This window comes from Pleurodeles waltl, chromosome 8 (assembly GCF_031143425.1).
Source record: "Pleurodeles waltl isolate 20211129_DDA chromosome 8, aPleWal1.hap1.20221129, whole genome shotgun sequence".
Lineage (NCBI taxonomy): Eukaryota > Metazoa > Chordata > Amphibia > Caudata > Salamandridae > Pleurodeles > Pleurodeles waltl.
Window position 1 is genome coordinate 769,509,610 of NC_090447.1, and position 26,484 is coordinate 769,536,093.

The window sequence follows — 26,484 nt, forward strand, 5'->3', positions numbered from 1 at the left end:
GCTCTACTATCAAAAATCCATGACTGGATTACTGACAATAACATTTTGTCATCATTCCAGGCTGGCTTCAAGTCCAAAACGAGCACTATTGACCAGGTTTTAATTTTTATGCTCTTGTACTGGAAAGTTTTGGTGCTTGGAAAGGGGAGTCTTTATGTATCCTTTATAGACCTGAAATCTGCGTTCGACCTGGTCCCCAGAGGAAAACTCTGGGAGGTGCTCAGTGACATGGGATGCCTTCAATGATTTTGTCTATAAGTGTTCGTCTCCATGAAGCCAACATTGCAAGAGTACAATGGGGGAGGCAAGGCAAGCTTACTAATCCAATAAGGGTAACCAGGGCTGTACGTCAGGGATGTGTATTGGCTCCAACCCGTTTTTTCTTTATACGTGAACCAGGTCGTCCGGCATCTCACTTCTCAGCCCTCAGATGCTCCATCCCTAGTGTAAAATTGTGACACTTCCGTTCGCTGATGACACCTTGTTAGTGTCCAAAACTTCAAGGGGACTCCAATTGCTATTGGATCATTTCGAAGATTTTTGTTCCCTGAGAGGGCTAGAAATAAACACATCTAAAACTAAGTTTATGGTAATCAACCCACATAGATCCTATAAGGGAATCCCTCTCTGGGTGGTCAAAACTAGAACAAGTCAAAACCTTTGAATTCCTTGGGATCAAACTATTAGACAAAATGTCTTGTAAAGCCCATATTAATTCCACATCCCTGAAGTTAAGCCAATTGGTGGGAGCACCATTCACCTACCAGTAGACCCATAGCTGCAGCCCTTTAGATTTATGACATGAAGTCAGCACTGCACTTTACGAGGTGGAACTTTGGGGATTTGAGAATGTAAACAATCCGACTTGAACTGAACATATGTTCTTGAGAAAGCTTGTGCCCTTGCCCCCAAGCACACCGCTCCTTCCCCTGCTCTTGGAAATGGCTTGCAAACTATTAGCAGCAACAGCCAAACTCAGACCATTGCTGGAGGAGAATTATGGCAACTCCTGAATTGCTTTTCTATACTACTGCCTATAGGGAAGTATGTTTGCTTCACACCTTTAAAAAAAGATCGAGTGGATTAACTCAGTTAAATCATCCCTGATCGCCATCGGGTTGAGAGATTTGTGGAACCATCCCCCTTCGGGGCCTCTACCATCTAAAGAAAGGGTGAAGTTCTATTGGGAATGTGTAGCGCAGTCCATGTCTCTCCCTTCTGCTGCAGGGCAACTAACTAGCGACTTCTTGGACTATAAATCCACTAGCTTGCTGGAGCCCTATCTTGATGGCATCTCAGAGCCGAGTGATAGGAGGTTCTTTACGCAATTTTGATTTGGCTGTCTCCTTCTTAATACATTCACTTCTAGATGGCAGAACAGGGCTTCCCTCTATTCGCAGTGCCCTAGCTATAGCTTAAGTCAGAAGTCCACTGCCCATGTTTTCTTTGCATGCCCTTCCTATGCTTTCCCCTGTAGGAAATGGCTTGGTCTAATATGAAAACGTTTGGGGGCTTGTGATTATGCCATAGCCATGAGGATTCTAAAATCAGACTCCAGCTTACCTATTGCTGTTGCAGTTGCTAAGTTCCTCGGAGGCATGTGGCCCATTAGAAGGAAGTTGGTCAAGATTTCTAATCTCTCTCTGTGGTTGCACCTGAACTTTCCAGTTTTATTTTGCAACTTATTAATTGCATGCCGAATTCTACTGTTGCACTTTTCATGCTTTTATTTTATTTTATTGAACTAATTTTATGAAGTTCACTATTTCTTGATGTGTTTTGTGACTTTTATGGCACTGGATGCCGAAATAAAGTATTTATGGACTAGAGCTTCTTCATCCACAGTTCTGAATTAGTGCAAAGAATAGGTTTCATAATATGCATTCCCTTTGCAACCCTTGTTGCCAGGAACTACTTAACTCCTCTAACTTACAGTTGAAGCATTGGTCCTGATATTTCCAAGTGAAGGTAAGCAGAAGGAAGCACAAGAACTAGCAAGTAGTGTCATTGAGCGAGTGTTTGGTAGTATTAGTAAAAAGGTATTTGATGAAGATCAACAGCATGGCCCTATTAAGAAGGATTTGCATTTAGTTATGTTCTTCTTCAGCAGCACTTGATGGGCTATGTCTCGAATTTGGCCAAGCTATCGAAAAGTGAGATTAACCTCAGAAAATATTTTTAATGTCTCTTAAGGTAGATAGTTTTGTGTGCACATGCATGTTGAATAACCTCTACTTGAGTTTTCCATTTAGTTAAACTTTACCTACCTCTTGACTGTATCATGCTCACCCCAGTATGCAGCACAAATAGAAAGAGGAAAACTCCTCTTGGGATTGCTCGGAGCAGGCGTTAAAAGTGCCAAAAAAATGGCACAAAGAAATCTCTCAGATATCTTTGCGCCATTTTTTCAGCCCTTCTAATAGGGGAACACCCCCTACCCCCTTGCATATATTATGCTTGGCGCAGGCATAATGTAGCGCAAACGGTTACAAAGTGGCACAATGCATGCATTGCATCACTTTGTAAATTTGGTGCGGCAATTTTGGCCTCGTTGGGCCACATTAGCCTAAAAAACAAAATACACTAATATGGCTCTAGGAGGCGCTTGGGGCTTTTAAATATGACCCTATGTGTTTACAAAAAACATTAACAGTTGGGTTAAACTAGTAATGGAATCAGTCTCTTCATTTTAAAGTAAAAGAGGTCCCACCAAATTATTGAAGAAAGTCAATAATTCTCTATCGTTTGTATTATTTGTGTGCTGTTCAGCTGTTTCTGTTTGGCCCCATTATGAGGGACTCTGTTGTTTTTTAGTCTGTTAGGTATCATAAAGATATGTTTGTAATTCCTAGATTTCTGGAACACAGATTGCAGACTGTCTTCGGTTTTGGGAAAAGACTGGGCAAACTCTCCATGAAGGGGCTTGGTCTGTATCTGTTGGAAACGTTTGTGCCTGCTGCTAGCGATAGGCCCAATATGGTAAGACCTCTGTGAAGAAGCACTTTAGAATTACATTGAGGTGTTAACTCTTAGACGGTGCCCTAACAGGATTGGACAGAAATAAAATTATAGATTGGTCCGTCTTTCACTGGGCAGGCTGGGCCAAGGAGAGACCGATGTTGTACAATGTTATAAAACGTTATTTAGTGAAACCCTGTGCTCTATTGGCCAAATGAGCTGCACATTTTAATTTAAAACATTGCAACACATCCTTCATTTTCGAAAATGTAATTGTTCAAGTAGTTCTGTAACACCCTGGTAAAGTTAATGGGGCAGTTGGAAATAATGTCAAAATGAGACTGCTGGTAAAAAAGAACTGCTGTTTTTTCTAAAATGACCACCAAGCAGGCTTAACAGAAACTTAGTGGCACATTTACCAAGGCTTTACGCCAGGGCAAAGTCACAAAAAGTGATGTAAATCTGCCCAAATTCTTGCAGGAGTATTTTCATTCCAACACAAAAGTTATTTTACGCTGAAAAGTGGAACTTTCTTTCCTCAGTGCATGTAATCCTATGTCCTGCTTTGCGCCACTTTGCATCAAGGGGGGGGGGTCACTCAAGTGTAATTTGGGTAGGGTAGCAAAATAACCCATAGCATAAAGCCCGATTAACTAAGACAGCCAGATCAGGCTTTGCTTAGCAAAATAATGCCTCCTTGAAATAGGTGCTAATACGGAGAAACATTTTCATTTCTGCAAACTTTCCATACGTTCCATTAGTGCTGCGTTGTGCAGCACATATACAATGCGTGGAATGTTTAAGAATTTCTCTAGACAAAGGATTTAGTATTGGAAGGGTATGCTTCCAGTACAAATCCTATTGGAAGGGTATGCTTCCAGCACAAATCCTATTGGAAGGGTATGCTTCTAGTACAAATCCTATTGGAAGGGTATGCTTCCAGCACAAATCCTATTGGAAGGGTATGCTTCTAGTACAAATCCTATTGGAAGGGTATGCTTCTAGTACAAATCCTATTGGAAGGGTATGCTTCCAGCACAAATCCTATTGGAAGGGTATGCTTCCAGCACAAATCCTATTGGAAGGGTATGCTTCTAGTACAAATCCTATTGGAAGGGTATGCTTCCAGTACAAATCCTATTGGAAGGGTATGCTTCCAGCACAAATCCTATTGGAAGGGTATGCTTCTAGTACAAATCCTATTGGAAGGGTATGCTTCCAGCACAAATCCTATTGGAAGGGTATGCTTCCAGTACAAATCCTATGCTAGACAAAACACACCTCTGCTCCACAGTGCAAATATTGTGCGTAGTTCCTGGCAGATTCTTTATGTTCCAGCATAAAGATAGTGAGCAGTATGGCTCTGCACTGCTTTTTCATTGTGCATCAACTCAGTACAGCAACTTTAGCCACTGTGCTGCGTTGCTCTAAAAATCCTGCCCCTTAGTTTGCATGCCTGGCCTGTCCATCCTTAACCCTTGTACTCTCCAGCAGTTGGTGACAATTTAAATTGAAAAATAATCTTTCCGTGTCATGTTCTTTTTTTACTACACTCACCCCTTCTATCTAAACCATCTCTCTTTCCCTTCCTGTCTCTACTTCCATATATTCCTTCATCAAAACTCAAATCTCCTTACCATACTTTGGTATACCTCACCTCTCTCTCAATATAGCCACAATGTGTATCACTCAAATTTATCTTTCTCTACATCACTCTCATGACCTTGCCCTTCTTACTCGCTGCCCATATATTCAAATCTTTCAACTTCACTGTAGCTCACTGCACTTTTTCTATCCGACCTTTCTAACTGTCCTCTATCTACTTCTCACACAGCCTTTATCTCTATCTTTACCTCATATCTCTATCAACCTCTCTCTCTTACTTCTCTGTATCTCTCTCTTAGCCCTTTCCCTCCCTCACCACTACCGCTCACCTCTCTATCTTATTTGTTTCTCTGACTCACATCTCCCTTACCACCTCAGCTCTTTTCACCACACTGCGCTGTCTCTCGCTAAACCTCTCAATTTACCCAGTAATTACTTCACTACCTCCCCTCTCCATCGCCTCTTTCTCTCATACAACCTCTGTTCCCTTTTCATCATCTCTCCAATTATCTTCCCTTTTTCTGGCTAACTCTATTTCTCTATATCTCTATTTCTCTACCTCCATCCCTATTTCTCTATCATCAACTCTCTGCCTTTCTCACACAAGCACAGATCTCCCTGTGGACATTCTTTTCCAATTCAGCTCACCCCCTCAACCTCAACTATCTCTCTAAGTCTCTTTCTTTATACATCTCTCTACCTCACTATCTCTTCCTGTTTTCTATCTATCTCATAATTCTCCCACCATGTAAACCTCGCCTTTTTCCCTATTTCACCTATGTAGCTCAACATCATTTTTTGCTCTACACAATCCTCCTCATGCCCTCCACTGCTTTATCTTTTCCCTGTCAGTCTCTTTATCTGATCTCTTCTCATTTTGCTTTCCCTACCTTGCATTAAGTATAGCAAGAAAGTGGCACATCAGCTATTCCCGCAATGCTTGGGAGGTCCGTTGCAAAGCCTTGGGCAGCCCTTAAAAATGAAGGGAAAAATGGTGCAGTGAAATGTCGTAAATTTCACTGCGGGGGGAAAGCCCCCTTGCACACATTATGCCTGGCGCAGGCATAATGTGGCACATGGGGTTACAAAGTGGCGCAATGCTTGCATTTCGCCACTTTGTAAATCTGGTGTAGGGAAAAGGCCTCCTTGACACCACCTTAGCGTAAAAAGAAATGATGCTAGGGCGGCTCAAGGAGGCACTAGGGGCTTGTAAATATGACCCTCTGTTTTTACTACTCTATAATTTATATCTTATTCTACATTACCTCTCTCTCTCTCTCTCTCTCTCTCTCTACCTCACTCATTGGAGTACTGTACTCCTCTGCCTGTCTCTCCATTTAGCTCTCCCTATCTTTCTCTCCCTCAGCATCTTTCTTTATCTATCTCTCCTTATCTTTCCATCCATCTACCTCATCCTTCTCTAGTTACTTTATGTCTCTGCTTACCTCACATTTCTTTCTACACCATCTCTTTATCTACTTCCCTCAACTTTATTTCACTCTATTTTATGGTCTTTGTCCATGATTTGTATCCCCTTCCATTCCCATTGTTCTTACTTAGCAGAGTCACATGTAACTGTCTAGCCGGAGAAGGGCAAAGACTTAAAGAAGAGAAAAGGGATAAGTCAGAGGAAAATAAATTAGGCGAAAGCTATTAGGTTTAGATTAAACTTCTCAGAGCAGCTCTTAGATTTCCATTGTTACAACAAGAACGCAAGTAGAAAAAGAATCTACACATACACAATAATTGAAGATATATTTTCAAGTGCTCTATGCATATGACTTACTATAATATTATGCACTAGTGTAAGAAACATGTCACAAGTCATCCATAGTATGTTTTTTCTTTCAATGGGAGTATCAAGTTAGTTAGACATTAAGTTCAATGTAAGGTATTGTTACCGCAGAAAAAAATTACTTTATCCTTGCTTGTGCACACTTTCTTTTGGTACTATTGGGCTAGCAGACACAAGGCAGCTGGAGCGTGTGGCTGTTTTGGCATGCCCCATGTTTCTGATGGTATGATTAAGTCATGATGCCAAACAATATGATTCATATAGTTTGGCTACATGAGGGCTTCAATTAGCCAAGAAGAGGTAATAAATTTGATGTTGCTCCAGACAGGGGCCCCAAAATATACCTTTTCCAGAGCCCTACAAATCCTTAAGATGTCACTGCTTTTTCCCACAAAGATATGGGTGCTTTAAAAATACTTTATAAAGCATACTCGTTCACAAAATCTTTTTAATCTAGTCTTTTAAGAAGATGGTGCCAGAGATACTTAGTGGTGCATCAAAACATCACAGCAGGCTAAGGCCTCCAGGGTGTATAGGGTATGGTGTAACCGAGTTCGCTGTTTGCTCCTTTTCAGTGACTCACCAGACTAAGAACAGTATTTTTATAGGATTTCCTGGCCACATGTCCTCCAAAACTTTCCAAAATGTTCTGGTTTTTGAGGCTGAGGTTGAGGGTGGGGTTTGTCTTTCATGCACCTCAAATAGTTATTTTTAATGTCTCAAACATGGTCCCTCACTCAATTCAGAGCCTCCTAATAGACACTGAACCACAAATGAAACAACCTGTTAATCTCCTGTCTTTCTCAAAATGCTGGTCTTAGTGAAATTTTAAGTTCAGTTTGCACTCAAAAATGATCTTTTAGTATAAAAAATTCCAGAAACCAAAACATGAGCAAAATACTATCTGCATGAAAAACATTTTTCCAAAAATTTTCTGAAAGTGAAGTGAAAGAATGTTTGCCTAACTGTCTCGGGCCCTCTCCTTCAGTGATCCCACATGTGACCTTGCTTGCTTCTAAATTCTTCTTTTGAGCATGTAGGAAAAGTCAGTGCTGTTGCCTCCAGCATAGGAATGAAAGGCCTGTTCCAAGATAGTAAATGGTGGTGGCATGGAAGTTTTAAGCCTACTAAAACTATAGGTCCACACACTTTTAAATCAGTGACCTTTCCTCTATGTAGGATGGTCAAGCTGAGATTAGCCCACCCTTTTTGGATTTTTCACAGATATCCAGTCGCAGAGCCTCGGTGTACACAAAATAAGCTTTTGTCATCCTACCAATTACTCACTTGGGAGCAAGAGTATGAATTAGCCAACCCTTCTTCCACATCTGTGGTTCAGCCTCACCCTGCTTGCAAAGTTATTTTGATATTTAGGGTTGGCAGTTTTTTCCTCCTGTAGAGAGGTAATGGAGAAAGTTATTGGGGCATTTACTAGGGTGGTTTCCGGACAGGCAGAGGGAAGTATCAGTAAAATGTCTGAAACATTATGAAAAATAAATTACCCGTTTTCTTTTCCATCCATTCCAGTTCTCTCATAAAGAATCATTTTATGAAGCAGTGAATTTGTTGCTGCTTAAGGAAGAGATAGTGGGGATTTCAAGGGACTATTTGGGTACAATATGTTACTGTGTTCTTTTTTTCTGGTACTACACTAGATCTCAAGGACATGTGCAGGTTTCTGAATCATAAACATATGAATATATTTACCTTGTTGCCAATTATCCAACCTTTTCCAAAGGTACCTCTCTTGCGTTTGTCAATAGGACATTTTGTTTTTCTGTTAGATTACCAGTGTTTCATCTGAATTGTGAGAGGATGAGGGCATTACTTATTAAAGGCTTTACTGTGTTCAGTCTTTTTGGTGCCTGATGCACTCCTTTCAACAGAAGACTATTGCACAGAGCTCTGCAAATACAAAAATATGTTAATGTACAGCATCTTCAGTAGTCTACTCTACTCTTCTATTGGAGAGTCCTCAAGCAGAAAACTACTCATAGTAACCTGATAAAAAAAGTCTACCTGACAGAGACTTCTAGCTGCACATTCTTTACCTTAGAATTATCCCAGGTGTTAAACTGGATATGGATGATTTTTCATGAGCAGTACTCCTGTTCACTGGTAAGTGGTGTTGTTCGGCTCCACGTGCATTGTCAGCATTGCCCGTGTTGGAAATTACGTCCACGGCACCTATATATGCGCCACCCATGCTCGTTGATGTCAGCTCTTTTCTATTTGTGCTAGCCAGAGTTGATCCTGGAAGACCCCTTCGGTCTTTTTTCGACTGTGCTTTTTTCAACATTTTGTCTAATATTTTTTTAGGTTTACCTGCTGGTGTGCTAGGATGTCATCTAGCAAGGATGCCTTGAAGCCCTGTGGTGCCTGCCACCGGCCCATGTCGGTGACGCTCCGGCACATTGTTTGCCTGTGGTGCTTCGAGCGAGACCACAACCCGAAGTTTTACGCGAAGTTGTGCGATGAACCCGAAGGCTTTGAGGAAGTGCTCCCTCAAGCTCATGGCAGCCTGTTTTGTGACTCTATGCTGGTTGAGGTCCCAGTCAAGAGGAAGATCCCGGGAGTGGCCATGGAGTCCGAGGTCATCGTCCTATTCAAAATCTTTGTGACATTTGGGTAAGTCAAAATAGAAGAAGAAGAAGAAGTATCTCTGCATCTGTCGGCTGACAAAATGTGGGGGCGCCTGCATTCTAGCCCTCGTTCCGTGTTAGAGCTTGTGCCTGGGCTGACTCCTCGCTTTCCTGAGGTTCTGTGAGCCGGAGTGACACCTGCCCAACTAAAAGAATTTTCTGAGCCCATGTGCACCATATTTGGGCGTCCTAACCTCTCTGGCACACCTTTGGGCTCCGCAGGGTCGGCAGGGGCCCTTTCTGGTTCCTGCAGCTCTAGAGCCAGTGAGCCCCTCAGGACCTACCTCTGGGTCTGGACCAACGCTGATCGTAGCTCCTCGACCTTCCCCAGCACCAGTCCCGGTGCTGATGCTCCCACCGACATCATCCCCATTGAAATCCCCGACTCCGATATGGAGCTAGGTGTTGCTTGACTCCGTATCCAGCACCATCTGCAGCCTTGCCTCCCAGATTGGATCATGAGCTCTATTCCTTTCGGCGTGGTCTCAGGGAGGAATGGGGGGGTCACAGGACCCTTTAGAATTCCAGCGTTATGATCAAGACGTGGACAGGTGTGAGGAAATGGATGAAGACAGTGGTCTAGATACTTCCCCAGATGCTGACATGCTTTCTCCCCCTACCATGGTTATGGAGGAGGGAGCATCTTTTGCAATGGTGGCTCAGAAGGCAGCGGAGGTCCTAGACCTACAGTTGCCCTCAGTGGCGGTCAAGACTAATGTCTTGACAGAGTAGCTTCAGGCGGGAGTCTCCCCATATGAAAAGCTCCTCCCTTTTAATGGAGCCCTAGCAGATGTCCTTTTGGGTACCTGGTCCAAACCCAACACGGCCTCCTGTGAACAGGACAATATCTTGTCACCACCGCCCTGCTCAAAGGGACCCATGTTTCCTCATGCAGCACCCCACCCCTTAGAGTTTGGTGGTGCAGTCTTCAACCTCCCATTTCAACCCAGGTGCATTCTCTACCGCTCCTCTGGATAAGGAATCAAAGAGGCTGGAGACACTTGGGGAAAATATGTTTTCTTCCACCAGCCTAGCATTGCGGTCAGTGAACACTGCATGCCTTTTGGGATGCAACTCCCACTCTGTGTGGGATACGATTGCGCAAGTGCTGCCTGCGGTTCTCGAGGAGGCCCAGGCAATGGTGTCTCAAGTAGTAGCAGACGGGAGAAATGCAGCAAAGTTCACAATTCGATGTGGACTTGAGATGACAGACTCGCTAGGCAAAGCAGTTTCATTGATGGTGACCCTTGGGTGCGACGCCTGGCCACATACTAAGCGGTTTTCGGGGATGTCACATCTTCTTTGATGGACCTGCCATTGGATGGCACCCCGTCTGTTCAAGACAAAGCACACTCAGCGCTTGAGACATTTAAGGACTGTCAGAGTATGGTGCGGTCCTTGGGGTTACCATCCACCCCGCGCCAACGTCAGTCTGCATTTCACCCCTTTCACAGCTATGGAACAGGCTACCAAATACTCCAGTTATCATCGTGCCGCCCATGCTCCCCAGCCCCTGCGCGGCTGAAGGCACAGTATCCACAAGCCACGTGGACCAGGCAGCCAGAGATCGGGTCAGTCCACCACCCCTCCTGCAGCTGCACCATCCACACCATCCTCCTCTGCCCTTATACCATTACAGGCACCCAGTTGGTAGCAGGATTTGTCACGTGCCCCACTGCAGTCCATAACATCGGACAGGTGGGTTTTGCAGTTGATCCGAAAGGGCTACTCCCTCCCCTTTCTGACTGCTCCTCCCCCCATTCCACCAGCTCAAGACTGGCTGAAAGAGGATCATCTTTCTCTTCCCTGAGAGAAAGGTGCAGCTCCCCTGGCCAAGAGAGCCAGAGAGAGAGGGTCCTGATGCAGAAGTAGTCGTAGTTGCTATTCCTGCTACTTTCTGATGCAGTAGAAGGACAAAGGCCTTCGTTCTGTCTTACACTTGCAGCCCCTCAAATACTTCCTCAAGCAGGAGAAATTCAAAATGCTCATCTTGGCTCAGGTTTTGTCTGCTCTGGACCCAAGAGACTGTATGGTAGCTTTGGACTTGAAGGACTTTCATATTCCTGTCCTGCTTGCCCATAGACGTTACCTGCGGTTTACAGTTGTCCACGAGCATTTTCAGTTTGCTGTGCTCCCTTTTGGCCTGACCAGAGCCCCTCGGGTGTTCACCAAGGTGATGGTCGTAGTTGTAGCTCATCTGCTGAGATCAGGGATGTCAGTCTTCCCCTATCTCGACGACTGGCTACTGAAGGCGGACTCACTCCAGACTGTCATCTCCCAACTCCAGACTACTGCCTACCCCATGCACTCACTAGGGTTCACTATAAACGTGGCGAAGTCACACCTGACTCCCTTTCAGATGATCCCTGTAAACTGAGTCGTCTGAACATGGTCGGGCATATCCCCCCGGACAGCAAGTCCAGGATAATCGGGCTATGATACTTGTGTTTCAGCCTCTATCCTGGGTTTCACTGAGGCAGACTCTAAGGCTTTTGGGACTCATGGCCTCCTCTATCCTGTTAAAGACAAATGCATGTTTGCATATGTGGGCTCTATAGAGGGACCTGAAGTTCCAATGGGCACAGCACCAGGGGAATCTCTCCGACAAGGTGCAGATCTTGGAGTAAACTGCAAAAGATTTGCAGTGGTGGCTAACAAACCGCAATTGGGTCAGCAGCAGATCTCTCCCCTTTTCCCAACCAGATCTCACAGTAGTGGCAGATGCGTGACTCCTGGGATTGGGCGGCCATCTGGGAGTGGTGAAGATCAAAGGACTCTGGTCTCTGGATGAATCTGGGCTCCAGTAAACTTGCTGGAGCTCCTAGCGATCCGGCTGGCATTGAAAGCCTTTCTACCCTCCATCAAAGAAAGGCTTGTTCAGGTGTTCACGGACAACACCACCGCCATGTGGTCCTGCAACAAACAGGGTGGGGTCATGGACCCTTTGTCAAGAGGTTCTCCGTCTCTGGACATGGCTGGAATATCAGGAACCTGGTGGTTCAACACCTGAAAGGTTCTCTGAACGCCCGGATTGATGAACTTAGTTGAAGATGCCAAGCAGATCACAGATGGCGCCTCCATGTGGAGGTGGTGCAAGGTCTCTTTCAGCAGTCGGGAGAGCCTTGAAAAGATATGTTTGCGGCCACCAGCAACAAGCAGTGTCAGCAGATTTGCACTCTAAAGTTTCCAAAGTGGCTGTCGCTTTGAGGCGCTTTTCTTCTCGAGTGGAGCTCAGGTATCCCATACAACTTATACCCAGAGTTCTCAAGAAGATCAAGAATGACCGTGCCCAAGTTATTCTTGTGGCTCCCGGCTGGATACAGAGAGTCTGGTATCTCGAGCTATTAACATAGCTATTGATCCTCCAATCAGGCTGTCCTTCAAGAGGATCTTCTGTTGAGGCAGCAGGCGAGGGTTCTTCACCCGAACCTGTCCAGTCTCTGCAGTCTAGCATGGAGATTGAGCGGCAGCAGTTGACAGCTTTTGACCTTCCCCCCCAAAGTCTGCAATGTCATTTTCACTTCCAGGATTTAATCCACCAAAACGGTATACGCCTGCCGTTGGAAGTCATTTGTGGCTTGAAGTTCCAACAGAAAAGTGGATCCCCTTTCTGCCTCTCTTTCTCCGGTTCTTCTCTTTATTCTATCTTTTGCCCAGCAGGGCTTTTCTCTGGGCACTTATAAGGGCTATGTTTCGGCTATCTCTGCATTCCTCAGATTACCTGATCAACCCACTTTTTTCAAATCTCCTATTGCACATAGTTTCTTGAGAGGCTTCATTCATATTTTACCACATTCTCTTCCAATCATGCCTCAGTGGGACTTGAATCTAGTTCTTATATTTTTAATGAGCCGCTTCACAACTGTCCCCGTGGTTACTCACCATCAAAACGGCTTTCCTCTTGGCCATCACATCTGCCCGAAGAGATAGCAAGCGTCAGGCCTTGTCATCTAATCCGCTGTATTTATCCATCCTTCCTAATAAAGCTTCACAGGTGGGCCTCCTTTCGAAGGTGGTCACACTCTTTCATGTAGGTCAATCGATCACCTTACCTACTTTCTGTCCTCCACCTCACCTCCCCAAGGATGAGGATCATCTCCATCATTTAGACCCCAAACAAGCATTGTTGTTCTACGTTGACCGCACACAAGAGTTCCGGGTGGACGATCAACTCTTTGTGGGGTATGTTGAAGCTAAAAAGGATCATGCTGTGTAGAAAAGGAGCATCCAGATGGGCCGTGCTCTTCATTAAAATCTGCTATGCATTGGCCAAGAAGCAACCCCCTAAGGACTTGTGCACTCATTCCACTAAAGCTAAAGCTGCGACCAGTGAGTTAGCACGCAGACTTCCAGTCCTGGATATCTGCCAAGCAGCTATGTGGGCTTCCCTGCACACGTTTATCAAACCTTACTGCCTGGTTAGTTAGGTCTGTTGTGATGGACCTTTTGCCTGTTCGGTCTGAAATTTTTCCACAGACCCACTTCCAGGGATGATACTGCTGGGGTATCTATATTAAGGTAAGGAATCTGTGGCTAGAAGTCTCTGTCAGATGAACAAGTTACTTACCTTCTGTAATTCCTTATGTGGTAGAGCCTATGGGCCAGATGTACGAAGCATTTTCCAAGTCGCAAACGAGAATCGGGCCATTTGTGACTTGAAAAATGCTATTTGGGATGTACAAAGCCCAAACTGCGATTCCGTAACTTGTTACCGAATCGCAGTTTGGGTTTTGCGATCCGGTATTCGGAAGGGGCGTGATTAGGGTGTCCCTTCCTAATACCGAATCCAGATGGGATGTATGATTGTTTTGTGACCACGAATGCGGTCGCAAACCAATCGCAGTTAGCACCAGTTTCAAACTGGTGCTAACCCATTCGCAAACGGGAAGGGGTCCCCGTGGGACCCCTTCCCCTTAGTGAATGGCAGCTAAAATATTTTTTCAGAGCAGGCAGTGGTCCCACAGACCCCTGCCTGCTCTGAAAAAATTAAAAGAAAACTTTTCATTTTTGATTTTGAAATGCATATATTTTTCCTTTAAGGAAAACAGGCTGCATTTAAAAAAAAAAAAAACTGCTTTATTTAAAAGCAGTCACAGACATGGTGGTCTGCTGTCTCCAGCAGGCCACCATCCCTGTGAGGGCGGCCATTCCCAATGGGGTCGCAAATAGCAACCTACCTCATGAACATTCATGAGGTAGGTCATTTGCGACCCCATTGGGAATCGCAAACAGTGTCATTGACACTGTTGTACATCAGGTTTTGCGACTTGCAAATTGCGAGTCGCTACGACTCGCAATTTGCGAGTCGCAAAACCTAAATTTCGTACATGTGGCCCTATATCTTGCTTGATATGCCTTACTGACTCACCCATCCTGCCCGCTTAATGGCTCTGAGCTTCTGGTGTGGAAAGTCGTGAAAAGAAACTGATGTCAGCACACATGGGGGTCCCTATATAGGTGCTGTGGACGTCACTTCTGGCAAGGTGCCGAACAACACCACCTACCAGTGCGCAGGAGAACTGCTTGTGAAAAATCTTCCGTATCCAGTCTGATGCCTGGGATAACTCTAAGGTGAGGAATCTGCATCTAGATAAAGTCTCTAGCAGATAAGGCGTTACCGAAGGTAAGTAACTTGTTCACTATTGCCAAATGTACTTCTACCAGCCGCATTCCTTTTTCCTCTATGCTTCACAGACAATTCTCGCCATCAATTGTGGCACTCAAGAATGTCTGAGAGACCTTCATGTTGTCTTTTTCCCTACTATCACTAACTTTTGGAGCCTGTAAAAAGTTGGAAATGAGCTCTATCAAAGCCCGGTTGGATGTGAAACAGACAAATCAGATTTGGCCATGCCTGAACACTCTTGATAAACATCTCTCCCATCTTGTGTCTGTGTTTAACGGTGGGCATACCTTGCTGACCCACAAGATGGAGGAGGAGGTTTATGTGTTTGTGCATGTATTTATTTTTCCTGTAAAGTGCTTTCCTGCATATACCATTTCAGGTAGGCCAGATTGTCATTCTCTTGTCTGTCCTAAAGACCAAATTAAAGTCCAGGGTGAGTGGGAAACCATCACTCAGTCATCCACTACTGCAAGCATGTCAATTTAACAATCACATTTCTCACTAATGTCACACTCCCGTATTCGATAAGCCAGCAAACTATGATTCACGTGCTGCTTGCAGGTCATGGTTCTGAAAGAACCAATAACACCATTTCACGCTGGTCAGCAGTTAACCTTTTCAGTATGCCTCTGCTCCCATACACAACCTGAACCTCACCCTCTATTATTACTGAAATGTAATAGGGAGTTTACCTTACCTTTCCTTTTTATCCATGCCTCCTTTGTGGTGTTGGACAATCTAGATGAGATATTTCTGTCTTAATATTAATTCTCCCCTGTTTGCTAAGTATATAAAACTGTCCCTGCTCCCTTTCCCCTTACTTTGTGTGAGCTAGGTGTAGGTTTTTTGTTTTGAGCGTGTACTGCAGCACTTGTGTGATGGAGGGAGGCTAGGGCATGAGGCTGTTCGCTGATTTTGTCTCATTTGGGCTTCTCCCTCATGTAAGTCCTCTTTCTTAGCAGACCAGCTTCCTGACACTAAGATGCAGCTTGCACCCCATCCTTAAATTTGACCTCTGCCCACAGCCACTGTGTAACTTTCTTGATCTCTTGCCATAGCAATAACTGTGCTCTGTTGTTACCCTGCACAGATCACTAGTGTTCCCCAAAATGTCATTTCCCCTGGAGCTTCTCACACTTGTGATTGTGAATTCCAGTCCATTGCTTTACTAAAGAGCTGCATGTGCCTGAGTGAAAGAGCTGTTATGTAGCCAGGTATTAAGGGGCTAGGCTTGAAGAACTTTGCAACAAACAGCTAACAGTCAGCAGCCATGAAACTAAGGGCATTCTTCTGAATTGCAGGGTGTGGGGGGTGGGACAGGAGGGGCGGGGGACAGTTACTACACTCTGTAAATGCTGATACTCCAGGAAGTGGCATTTAGAGAAAGTGTGTTTTTTCAAATCGTTTTTATTAGGTTTTATAAGTATGGTATCAAATACAGTCGACAGCATTTAAATGCTTGAGTATGCATGTTCCTACAGATCTTTGAGTAATGGATACAAGTAAATAAGTAGCAAGTATGCCAATGTGTAGATATGTTGTGAATAAAGCATCAATTAATGTGTACATTAGTAGATGAAAAGACTGTATAAATTGGGGTCTGGTTCGTGAACTGGGATAGAAGGTGGTGTGAGGAGCGAGATAGTGGGGTATGGCCGAGAACATCTGTCAAAAAGTCGAGACATTGGCATTTGCTATATGTCTGAGGTCTGTTGGCCAAGACAGAAGGGTGTAATGTGCTGAGGGCAGGTGAAGAGAGAAGATCATTGTTGAGGCAGCGGTGATTAGCAGAGTTGTCGCAGGTCTGTTATGGGGGAGATCATCATTCGCAGTGTGCTGCAGAAACTGCGAAAGGAGGGTAGCCCAGTGAGAGGAAGCGGGTTGCTTGCGTAGGTTATGCACCTCTTCATATCGAAGGGTGTCTTCTTCAGCCGTCCCCTACTTACGGACTGCCCCATACCAAACAGCTAGTGGAGGAGTTGTTGGGAAGCACCAGTGCAGGGTGAGCGTGTGTTTGGTGAGGTGGAGTGCTAGTGCTTGCACTGCTTGAAAATGCCAAGTGAGTATGCTTCCCAGGTGTGAATGTCTGTGAGTTCTGTAATGTGCTGCAGTGTGGCATGTACCTTTTCCCAGAAATGATGGAGTGCAGGGCAGGACCAAAGCATATGTGCCAGGTCGGCATCCAGAACCTGGCAGCGCCGACAACATGCACCTGCCTGGGGGAAATATTGATTTATTACAGCCGGGGTGAGGTATGGTCAGTGTAGCATGAAAAGTTGGAGGTTTTTAAAGTGTGAGTTACAGGACACCTGTTGAGGGAAGGGTATCGTCCACTGTTTGTCATGCAATACGCGCCTAAACGTGTCCTTCCATTTGTGTTGGAGGGTGTTCAAGGGAGGCATTGTTAAGTCACAAATGGCTTTGTATAGCCAGGTTATGAGGTGACGACTGGTGCCCATTATGAGTATAGTTTGTAGTACTGGGTGTGTCACGGACTCTGCCTCCATGGTACTCCATAGGGTGTAGCAGGTATTTGTGAGCTGACTGTGTAGGAGGAATTGTCCTGGTGGTAGGTCATAATCTGTCACTGGTTGGTCAAATGCAAGCAGCAGGCTATTCAGAAAGAGGTCTCTGGTTGTCTGGATAGAAGGTTTTTTCCAAGGGTCTAGATTGTGGTGTGTAAAGAACCTGGCGAGTTTAGGAAGGCCAATCAGGGGCAGTGTGGGAGCATAAGCAAGTGATCCTGGTGACATATGATGTATTCTCGCCATACACGTCCAAGCTACTGCCAACTGAAGAGGTCACGAGGAAGGGGGTGTAGTTCTTGGGATCAAGAGGTGGCGGAGCGTGGTGGACTAACAGGAAGGTATAATAGTAGAGTAGGTGGGGTATTATAATCATTTGTGCCAGTGCCATTTTGTCAACTGGGGCAAGAGGTAGCAACCGCTAAAATTTCATTTGCACTTTGATGCACATCAGTGCCAACCGAAGGTTCCTGTCAGATAAATCTGAGGGTGTATGGTAAAGGCGAATCCCCAAGTAACGAGTAGCCACTGCCAGTGAAGGGGGCTTTTGCCTAGATGTATGAATCGCAGTAGTTATTTGGGATGAAGAGGGTGTATGCCCGATTTACCCCAGTTCAGTCAGAGTCTGGATGCCCTCGCAAACTTATCCAGTGTGTGTTCTGCTATGGGAAAAGGTCTAACATGATGTCTTGTGGATATCGTCCCTGAACACAGTCCTGTATGTGAAGTAACTGTCTAATGTTTTGGAAGGGGCGCTTCAGAGGATGAACCCATTTTGGTCTATGTAGATTAGGTCTACGAGAACCCGGGTGTAATGATCTGCCAATATTTTACCCAATATTTTGTAATCAGCTCCTAATATTGCAGGGAATGCATACGTTGATGTCTGTGTCTACCCAGTTTAGGGATAAACATCAGGAATGAATCCCCGAGCAATTGGGGGAGTTTGTCCGTGTTCAATGCCACCTTGTACATGTCTGTCTGTTTGGGTGCCAGAAGTGCAGAAAAGATGCTGTAGTACTCAAGTGGTAGACAGAGGTTTTGTTGCGGGCCAAGTCCCTGATTGTCTGTGTGATGTCTTCTGTGGTTATTTTAGTGTCAAGGGCAAGTCTGGTAGGGGTGGGGGTAAGGGGTAAAGTGATGTTGCAAGGAAGGCAAGGGAGTGCTCCACAGAAGATTGACCCATGGCGTGATACAGTGTGGAGTAATAAGTATGAAATAGTTGCAGTATTTCTTCTTGTGCATAAATGTGGGTACCAGCGGACATAATCAGATCCCTGATAGGGGCTGACACGTGTTGTTGCAGCATTAGTCAGGCTAGGAGTCAGCCAGACTTGTCCCCTTCCTTGTGAACTTTAGCTGCATGGGCTGTGAAATTAAAGCAGCTGAGGTGCTCTAAGAGCAATATGCATGATGTTTTCACGGTTGTGAGTTGTGGATTCTTCACAGAGTAGTGGTATGCCGCCTTGCTCAAGTCTGTAAGTTGATTCTTGGCGTCTGCTATTTCTTTGTCTAAGGTTTTGTGAACGACTAACACTTGTTGTATGCATGGGCCACACATCACCACTTTAAAAGCCTCCCATTCCACCATTTTCGTGGAGGCAGTGCCATGGTCCACTACAAAGTAATATCCAATATGAGTGCCCTGCTCTTCCTGGAAGACCTGGTCAGTCATCTAAACAGCTGTATTGGAGTCGTCAAGTAAGGGTCAGCGGCCGAGGCCTACCTATTGTAGGTCCACAAGATTGGCATCACTGTCAGAGACCAAGCTGCCTAAGCCGGGGGAGTGTGAGAGGGGAGGGTGCGACCTGCCGGGGTAGAGATCGAGATCACAATTGTCGTCCCCGCCAAGAAGTCACAGGTGTGCAGTTTTGTGAGCCAGTATAGTGGAGAGGATACTATAAAAGTCTCCCTGTACAGAGTTGGGAGTATAAATGCTTGTAAGGAGCAGGGGGTGGCTATCTAGGCACCCCTCAGGATTACATAGCTACCTTCTGTGCCTATGGTGGTGTCAAGTACTTAAAAGGGGATGCCAGGTCTGATCCATATCAAAGTGTAACAGGCGTATCTGAAGCAGATAGTTCTATACAAATAGCCTCTCCAGCGTTTAAGTAGGTGCTCTTTTTCCTCTTTCACTATGTGCGTCTGTTGTAGGAACACTGTGCACGCTGATGTTTTATGTAAGAGTATACTGAGTAACACATTTGTACGGTATGCATGCTGCACACATTCAGTTTAAGAAAGTGAGTAGTGTCGCATGGGGGCTGCATAGTAAGTAGGGAGCATGAGTGGTACAGGGGAAGGAGTGGTCTTCGCCATGTTTGCCAATATGATGACCCTGCCGTCTCTGAATGTAGAGATTATGCATCTGTGGCCCGCTGTGCCATGAGTGAGAGGTGGGAATAGTATAGGGTGTGCGATCATCTAGAACTGGGTAGGAAGAACAGGGAGAGCCTACAGCAGTATGCTGAAACGGTATTGGTGGTAAAAGCATTAGAGTAGTGTGGGGTGACCAAGAGCTGGTGTTCGATGCCAGGTTTTCTATGCCATAGTGTATAAAGAATAGAGGCCATTGGGATCCTCATAGGCTGCCTGGGGAGGAGACTGGTAAGAGTGAACATTGTCCAAGTGCAGTGTGGTGGGAAGCTCGCGAGCTCCAAGGGCAAAAGGACACTCAGAGCAGGTGTTCTCCAGGTGGAGAGAATGCGTGTGGTAATAGGGATTGGGAGGAGCGAAGGTGTGTTGCAGCGGATATGCCATCAACATGTTAGAATTAAGCAGAACATTCAAACAAAGTAAAAACATTGGTAAAGCATGTTCATATGAAGGTATCTGTTGTCTGTGGTGTCACTCTCAGGTGGGTCAAGGAGCCGTGCTGAGAGCAGCATCTCATCATTGGTTTTAAAAATGTGGGAGCCTTTATCATCATCTGTAGTGGTGTTGTTAGTACCTATGTCCATTGCCACATACAGGAACCATTGTTTATTTTCAATAAATAAGATTCAGGGGTGTTGTTGGGGCCAGCTCTGGGGCATCTCCAGCGTGGGACCTTTTACTTGTTTCTCTCTTGATTTGGGCATGGCCTGGGGAGTACAGGGTGGTCTATTGCTGTGGTCCTGTAGTATTGGCAGCCCAGTCCCAAGCTTCTTTTGGGTGTTTGAGTGAAAAAAAGTGTAGCGTTATCAGTAATGACCTTAAGGCAAGCCAGGAATAACAGTGACTTCTGGACCCCCTGTTGATGTAGGCAACATTTGACCTCTAAGAAGGAGGTCTGCTGTTGAACTGATCTGGTGCAGTCAGGAAAGAGCATGATTGCTTTGTCCTCCACTTGGAGTGGGCTGGCCCAGCTAATTGCGTATGTTGATTCTTCATGATTGTCCTTCAATGTTGTCTGCTCTGTCTTCTCGTTGACGGACTTGTTTCAGTAGTTCCCAAATGGTTCGCTGGTTGTCCATCTTAATGGGGTGTACGTTGGCCAGTTGTTTATCACCATCAGACACCTTGTCAGAAAGTTTACGGTGATTGTCATGGAGAAAACTGAGGTCAGTGGCTAAAGCACCGAGACGGGTCTCCACAGAAACATGCAAGTCTTCTGTGGCGGTCAGTGCCTAGTCCAGTTTGTCCGATGTCGACGCCTGCAGGGTGGCTCTCCATAGTGGTGTGTCAGGGATAGTGGTGGGTGGAAGAGCAGTCACTGATGATGGGCCGAGTGGCCAAGCAGAGTAATTCAAGGTTGTCGGTTGTTAAAGAGGCTCGACTCAGAGGTGACTAGACTGGTGGAGAGTCAAAGATGCTTGATGGGCAGAGACAATGGTGTTCGCTCCCACTGGGTAGAGTGAGTTGATGAAGTTCAAGAGATGGTGCATCAACTCGCTAGAGGCACAGGTATTTATCTGCCTGTCCCGCCGATCGACTTCCCGGCGCATTATTGTGTTATATGCAATGGCCCAGGAATGGATAACCAGTGTTGGGTTAGCATAGCGCAGTTATTCACACCGAGGGTCAGTGGAGCAGTCCTGAAGTGACCTTCGTGTTCTGTTGGGAGCGACTAGTTTCTAAAGAATGTGTCTCTGCTACATGTCGCACCACAGTTATCAGGGAGAAGAGAGTCAGTGAGCTCGATAGGTGGAGTGAGCCAGGCGCCATCCCAGTAGGCCCTGGCAGCCCTGGGCAAAGGACGGGCTCCCGGGGTGGGGTGATTAGACGCCAGGCCCCTCACGATGTGAGCGCAGGTGAGATGTGGGGTGAGCCAACACACTCTTGATCGTTGGCATTGAGGGTGACCCTAGTTGGCCCTCAGGATCACTTCCTGAATGCGTCACCAGGATGGAGAGCCCCCAGTGATGGCAAATCCTCCAGCTCCCTCACATGTCTCGATGGTGCCACAGAGGCATGAGGGCCCGCAGCGATTTCTGTGATGGAAATCCCCTGCCCCTTTGTAGATTATGTGGAGCCCCCTCACGTGATTTGAAGTGTGAATGCCGATGCAGAAGGGGAGCCTCTGCAGGAAACAGTTTGGAGGGGGGGGTCAGCTTGCAAAACTTAGATAGGGTCAGGCGTCAGGGGCTGCCCATGCGAGAAATAAGCAGGTTGTATCGAGCAGCCAGGCTCCATTTGCAGTAGCTGCTGGTAGTCTTCCCTTGCGCATTCAAATGTGAGTGCTGGTGCGAAGGAGAATGGTGCGCTGGGCGAGAGTCGGGCAGGCTGATGGCAGTCAACGGAAGAGGTGAGCTGATAGGAGTCAATCGCTCCGGTTTGAATGGCGGCTGTGGCTCACCTGGTCATTCAGGGCCTCCCTGGGTTTTCGGTTGCGTTGCGCCACAAAAGCACATGTCCGGGCTTCATGGTGTGTCTCTGATGAGGAGTGGCAGGCTCCGTCAGTGTTCAGAGAGCCATTCGCTGAGGGTGGAGTCATGGGGGTCACGGGTCACTAGGTTTTCAGCGTGAGCTCGGCCCATGCGGTCCGGCTCTAGGGGGAGGCCGTTGCCGCAAGCTCACTCATGTGCTCGCGGGAGCGGCAGTGAGGAGTCAGAGACTGGCCGGCTCAGGCAGGGGCTGTGGCTCTCAGCCATCATTGGATGGGATTTAATGCCAGGATGGTTTTCTATTAGAGGGCCAGTTAATGGAGCTTTAGAGGTCCACGTCAGCTATCTTGTCAGGCTTGGCCCTACCCCCTTTACCGAATGAGTGATAACATGTGGTATTAGTGTTTTGCACGCCATTTTTCCTATAATCTGGACTGAGCGATTTCCGCCAGGTGTTTGTTAGCGAAATGTCTGGGGAAAAAATTGCACCTGGTTGGTAACTATCTTGTACGTTATCTACCATGTGTGGTAGCTATTGCACAATTTTAATTCAAAGCTGTGATTTGCACATAAATCATCCTTTTCTTAGCACACTTTCTGAGCACTCAGAATGAGGGAAACCTTGGGTATCACCTCACAGACTCTAGCCTCAGTTAAGAATTTGGATGCTCTTGACCCTTAACCTTGTTATAAGGCATCCAATCCTGATGGCATTTTTCTTGAACATCTCCTCACAGCACACCATCATAAACCTTTGGGCTAATGTGACTTAGCATGTTATTTTCCTTCTCTGAAAGGGGAGTCCTTGTGGGTGCGTTGGTGATCAGTGCATCTCAAGTGGAATACGTAGGTCTGCTTGATTTTCTTGTCTTGTCAAGGAGAAGGTCGTGTTTGTTTGTTGATTGTCACATATTGGAGCATCTGAAGTCTCAGGTGAGTTACTTGTGGAATATACCTAGCTGCATTTTCAATTGGTGTTGGAGTTATTGACATCCATGGTTGATCCTGTTAGGGTGATGTATGTATTTTATGGTCTTCAAATATTTACCAGTAACGCCGTAAACCGTTTGTTTTAAAGCTTAGAGTGCTTCACAAGGATATTTTATGCTAGTAGTAAACATAACCATGTACTATTTACAGAAATCTTAAGTTCAGATGCTAATGCTCTCTTCTTTCAGTATTTTCTGAGCAATCCCCAAAAAATGTCTTCAAGAACTCTCTTCAGTCCAAACTAGCATAGTCATACTTACTGTTCCTTTTCCTACTTTGCAGAGGATCAAGATGAGCTTGACATGTACCTAAACCACTTACAGCAAAGCACAGCCTCAAAATCAAACCTGCCTCCAATATGTGTCAAGTCTGCGCCTCGTCATATCTTCAGTGCTACCCATTCTACTAGGGACATTCTCTCACTGGTGGCCAAGGCAAAGGGTCTGGATGCTCCAAGTGAGTTTTTGATGTTTTGTTATTATGTTTTCTGATCGTTTCGTTTCTATTGTGTTTGAGATATGTCAAGCTTGTCTCAAAAGAGGGCATGACACTTAACTGGGTTTCAAGAGATTTCCCTTTGTCTCAAGTTTAAACAGTCTATCCCTAAACTAACAGACATACCCTATAACGTTTGTATATGTCCCTTTCGTTCTTCATCAAAATGTACTTTTCGAATCATGCAATGAAACTGAATCCATACAATAGTTCATTTTTTTTTCTTTTTTCCTTCAATGACTATTTGAGCTAGTCAACTTTGTTGCTGCGTTTCATTCTCCCCCCTTAACTCTCTGTTTATCTTTTTGAGTCTAAGGGTGTAGCCTGTAATCTACAACACATTGCTCCTTAAACTATTTATTTTTCGCCAATGAATAGATTTTCACAAGGGATCTTTACAGGATACTGGTTACAGCAGATATCGTGCTGTTTTGAGTCAACATGTGCCTTCTATATCTCTACAGTACATGAGTGAAAACTTGTACAATAACTCTTTTTACCCTCTTGATTATTTTACCCTCTAGTTCTTTTTTGAGAATCCACATAGCTTCATAGGCTTAATATTTTGTATCGTATTTGCCTCAATTTTGGGATGATTGCAGTCTACATTGTAAGGCCGCCATTGTGACAATTTTGTTACCCTAAGAGGGTTGTAAAGATTTCAGAAGTAGGAATATTCGACCTATTAGGGTGAATATGGAAGATAAGCATAAGAGATAGGTGTAGCTATTGATTATTTAGGGTCAAGCTAATTTATCCTGTTTCCACAACAGTACTGCCATTAGTCTGCAGTCTTACCCCGATGAATTAGGGTGATATTTCAGCTGAATGTGTGCTGGTACTCAGTGATGTCTCACTCCGAAAATGAAATGTTTCCATATGTTGCTATTATTAGAGTAAAATTTGGAAAGGTCTCATATTCTATGCCAGGAGGACAAGTGCATATGCATCCATAGTACCTAAACATTGAATAAAGTTGTTTTATCCAGAAATGTGGTTCACGTAGAACTGGCGTCAGCAAACAAGCCAAGTTTTAAAAATACTCGCAAGTAGCGGAAAAAAGTAAGTCAAGCAGTAGATGAACTAGACTTTCCCAGACTGCAGGAGTTGGATATATAGACAGAACTGGGGCCCTAGTGTTCTTTATACTGTTTATATTTCTTAAATATATGTTAACAACACTAAGGGCCTGGTTTAGATCCTGGCAGAGGGGGTTACTCTGTCACTAACCTGACAGATATCCCATCTGCACTGGTACGATCCCATTATATCCTAGGGGGATCGTAAGATGGCGGGTGGGATATCTGTCACGTTTGTTATAGAGTACTCCCTCCTCCAGGATCTAAATCAGGCCCCTTTTGAGGAGATCACATTTGAGTTCACTGAAAAATGGATTGATGTAATTTTATTTATTTAGCTTTAAACATCACCCTATTATTTCCTTAATTTTGCAAGCAGTAAAATATGGCCTTCAATGTCACCCATTACCTAGCCTCTCTACAAAAATGTTTATAGCCAAAAAATAATGGTTGGAAATATTCAATGTAATTTCAAACCATGAGAGTTTTGTTGTGTTAACATCTGTCCCATCGTTGAAGCTAGTCTTTGCCAATACCAACAGGGACCAAAAATATGCAAAACAGTCATATTCTCGCCCCAGAATCCAGCCCGAACACTTAGCCCCAACCCAACTAATTGGAAAGATGAGCAACCCCAGACTGGTTTCACTCTTGTTGGACATATCCCGCCTGGTCGTCACACAAACTTTAAGTCACATTTTGGACCTGCATGTTGTCGGGAGCAGGCTACACATTTACAGTGTGCTATTTATGTTGTGTCGATGTGCATCTGTACCTTTGTAAACAGTGCCTCAAATGTGCGAGTCTGACCCCTCATTATCTAAGTTTTACCTTTTTTCGCATGCAGGGTCCCAGTATTCATGACAATGCTAAATTAAATCAAAAGTAGCTTGCCAGAAAACAAGCTTTTAAAATCTTAGCAGTTTACTGGCAGGTATCACCCAAAACCCAGTAAAAGTTAAAAATTGTTCTCACCCATTCACACACCATCCTTCTTTAAAAGTGGAAATACATAAAAAAAAAAGTATGTTTTTGGAATTTCAGGGGTAACCCGATTGTAGGCTACTGGTGAAACCTGTGGTTTATCTAATCTTTCTCGATAACTATTATTGAGGCTAGCACTTCCTGTCTACACAAGCGAAATAGTACAGTTGTTGACATGTTTAAATAGTCTCTGGTTAAATAAATGGCAACAAAAGAATTTCAGCAGTCGTTCTTTACATGTTTTTCAGATGCATCTGTGTCTTTGCCTACAAAAGTTTTACGGACACATCGGAAAACTTTAAATCTCATCGAAACTTCAAAACCTGAAAAGGAAGAGGTAACAGTTTTTAATGTCGGTTGTGTGTATTTATCTACCTCCCTCTTGACTTTAGAACGTACTTAACAAAATGTACATGTGTCAAGAATGTGTCCTGGGATTAGACATTCTAAAGTACTGGTCTACAGGGGTGTGGACTTTAATAAAATATCTACTTGTCCGTGGGACAGATTGCTTCGTAAAAAAATCTACTTGTCTCTTTGGTGCCATGTAGAGCAGTGACAAATTATGGCAGCAATTCCAAGAACTCTAATAATGGCCTCTCTGATTATGCCTGGCCTGAATACTAGCAGCTTTCTTTTTTTTTTGCCACCTCTCCGCATATCTACATACTGGGGCTGGAGGTAGCTGTAAGCAGTAGTTCCAGGGTTGGAATGTCCTTTTGAGTCTATGCAAAGCTACCAACTTGCATGTTTTAAGTGTTTTCCCTAGCTCCTCATGAATAATTTCTCACACTGAGAAAGGTTGGAAATTTACTCCTGACAGGGGTCGGTAGTAAAACTTCTCCCAGGGTTGGGAGAAAAGTGGTTAAAGGGAAATTGAATTTGTAAATGCTCAACAGATTTTGGCATGAGCAAACTTACACCTGCATATTTGCTTGTGCTAAAATATAGTTCACAAATATTTTCTAGGAGTACGATTT

The 26,484-nt window shown here is 44.9% G+C and overlaps 1 protein-coding gene across 3 annotated transcripts in view; it reads left to right on the forward strand.

The window, feature by feature from the left end:
- The window catches only part of PHKA2 (phosphorylase kinase regulatory subunit alpha 2), a 512,688-nt gene that overhangs the window by 341,797 nt on the left and 144,407 nt on the right, over nt 1-26,484 (forward strand). For all 3 annotated transcript variants that reach the window (XM_069205013.1, XM_069205014.1, XM_069205015.1), the window contains exons 20-21: nt 23,229-23,402; nt 25,753-25,841. In XM_069205013.1, the coding sequence (XP_069061114.1) occupies nt 23,229-23,402; nt 25,753-25,841 (263 nt within the window). The remainder of the gene's footprint in view (nt 1-23,228; nt 23,403-25,752; nt 25,842-26,484) is intronic.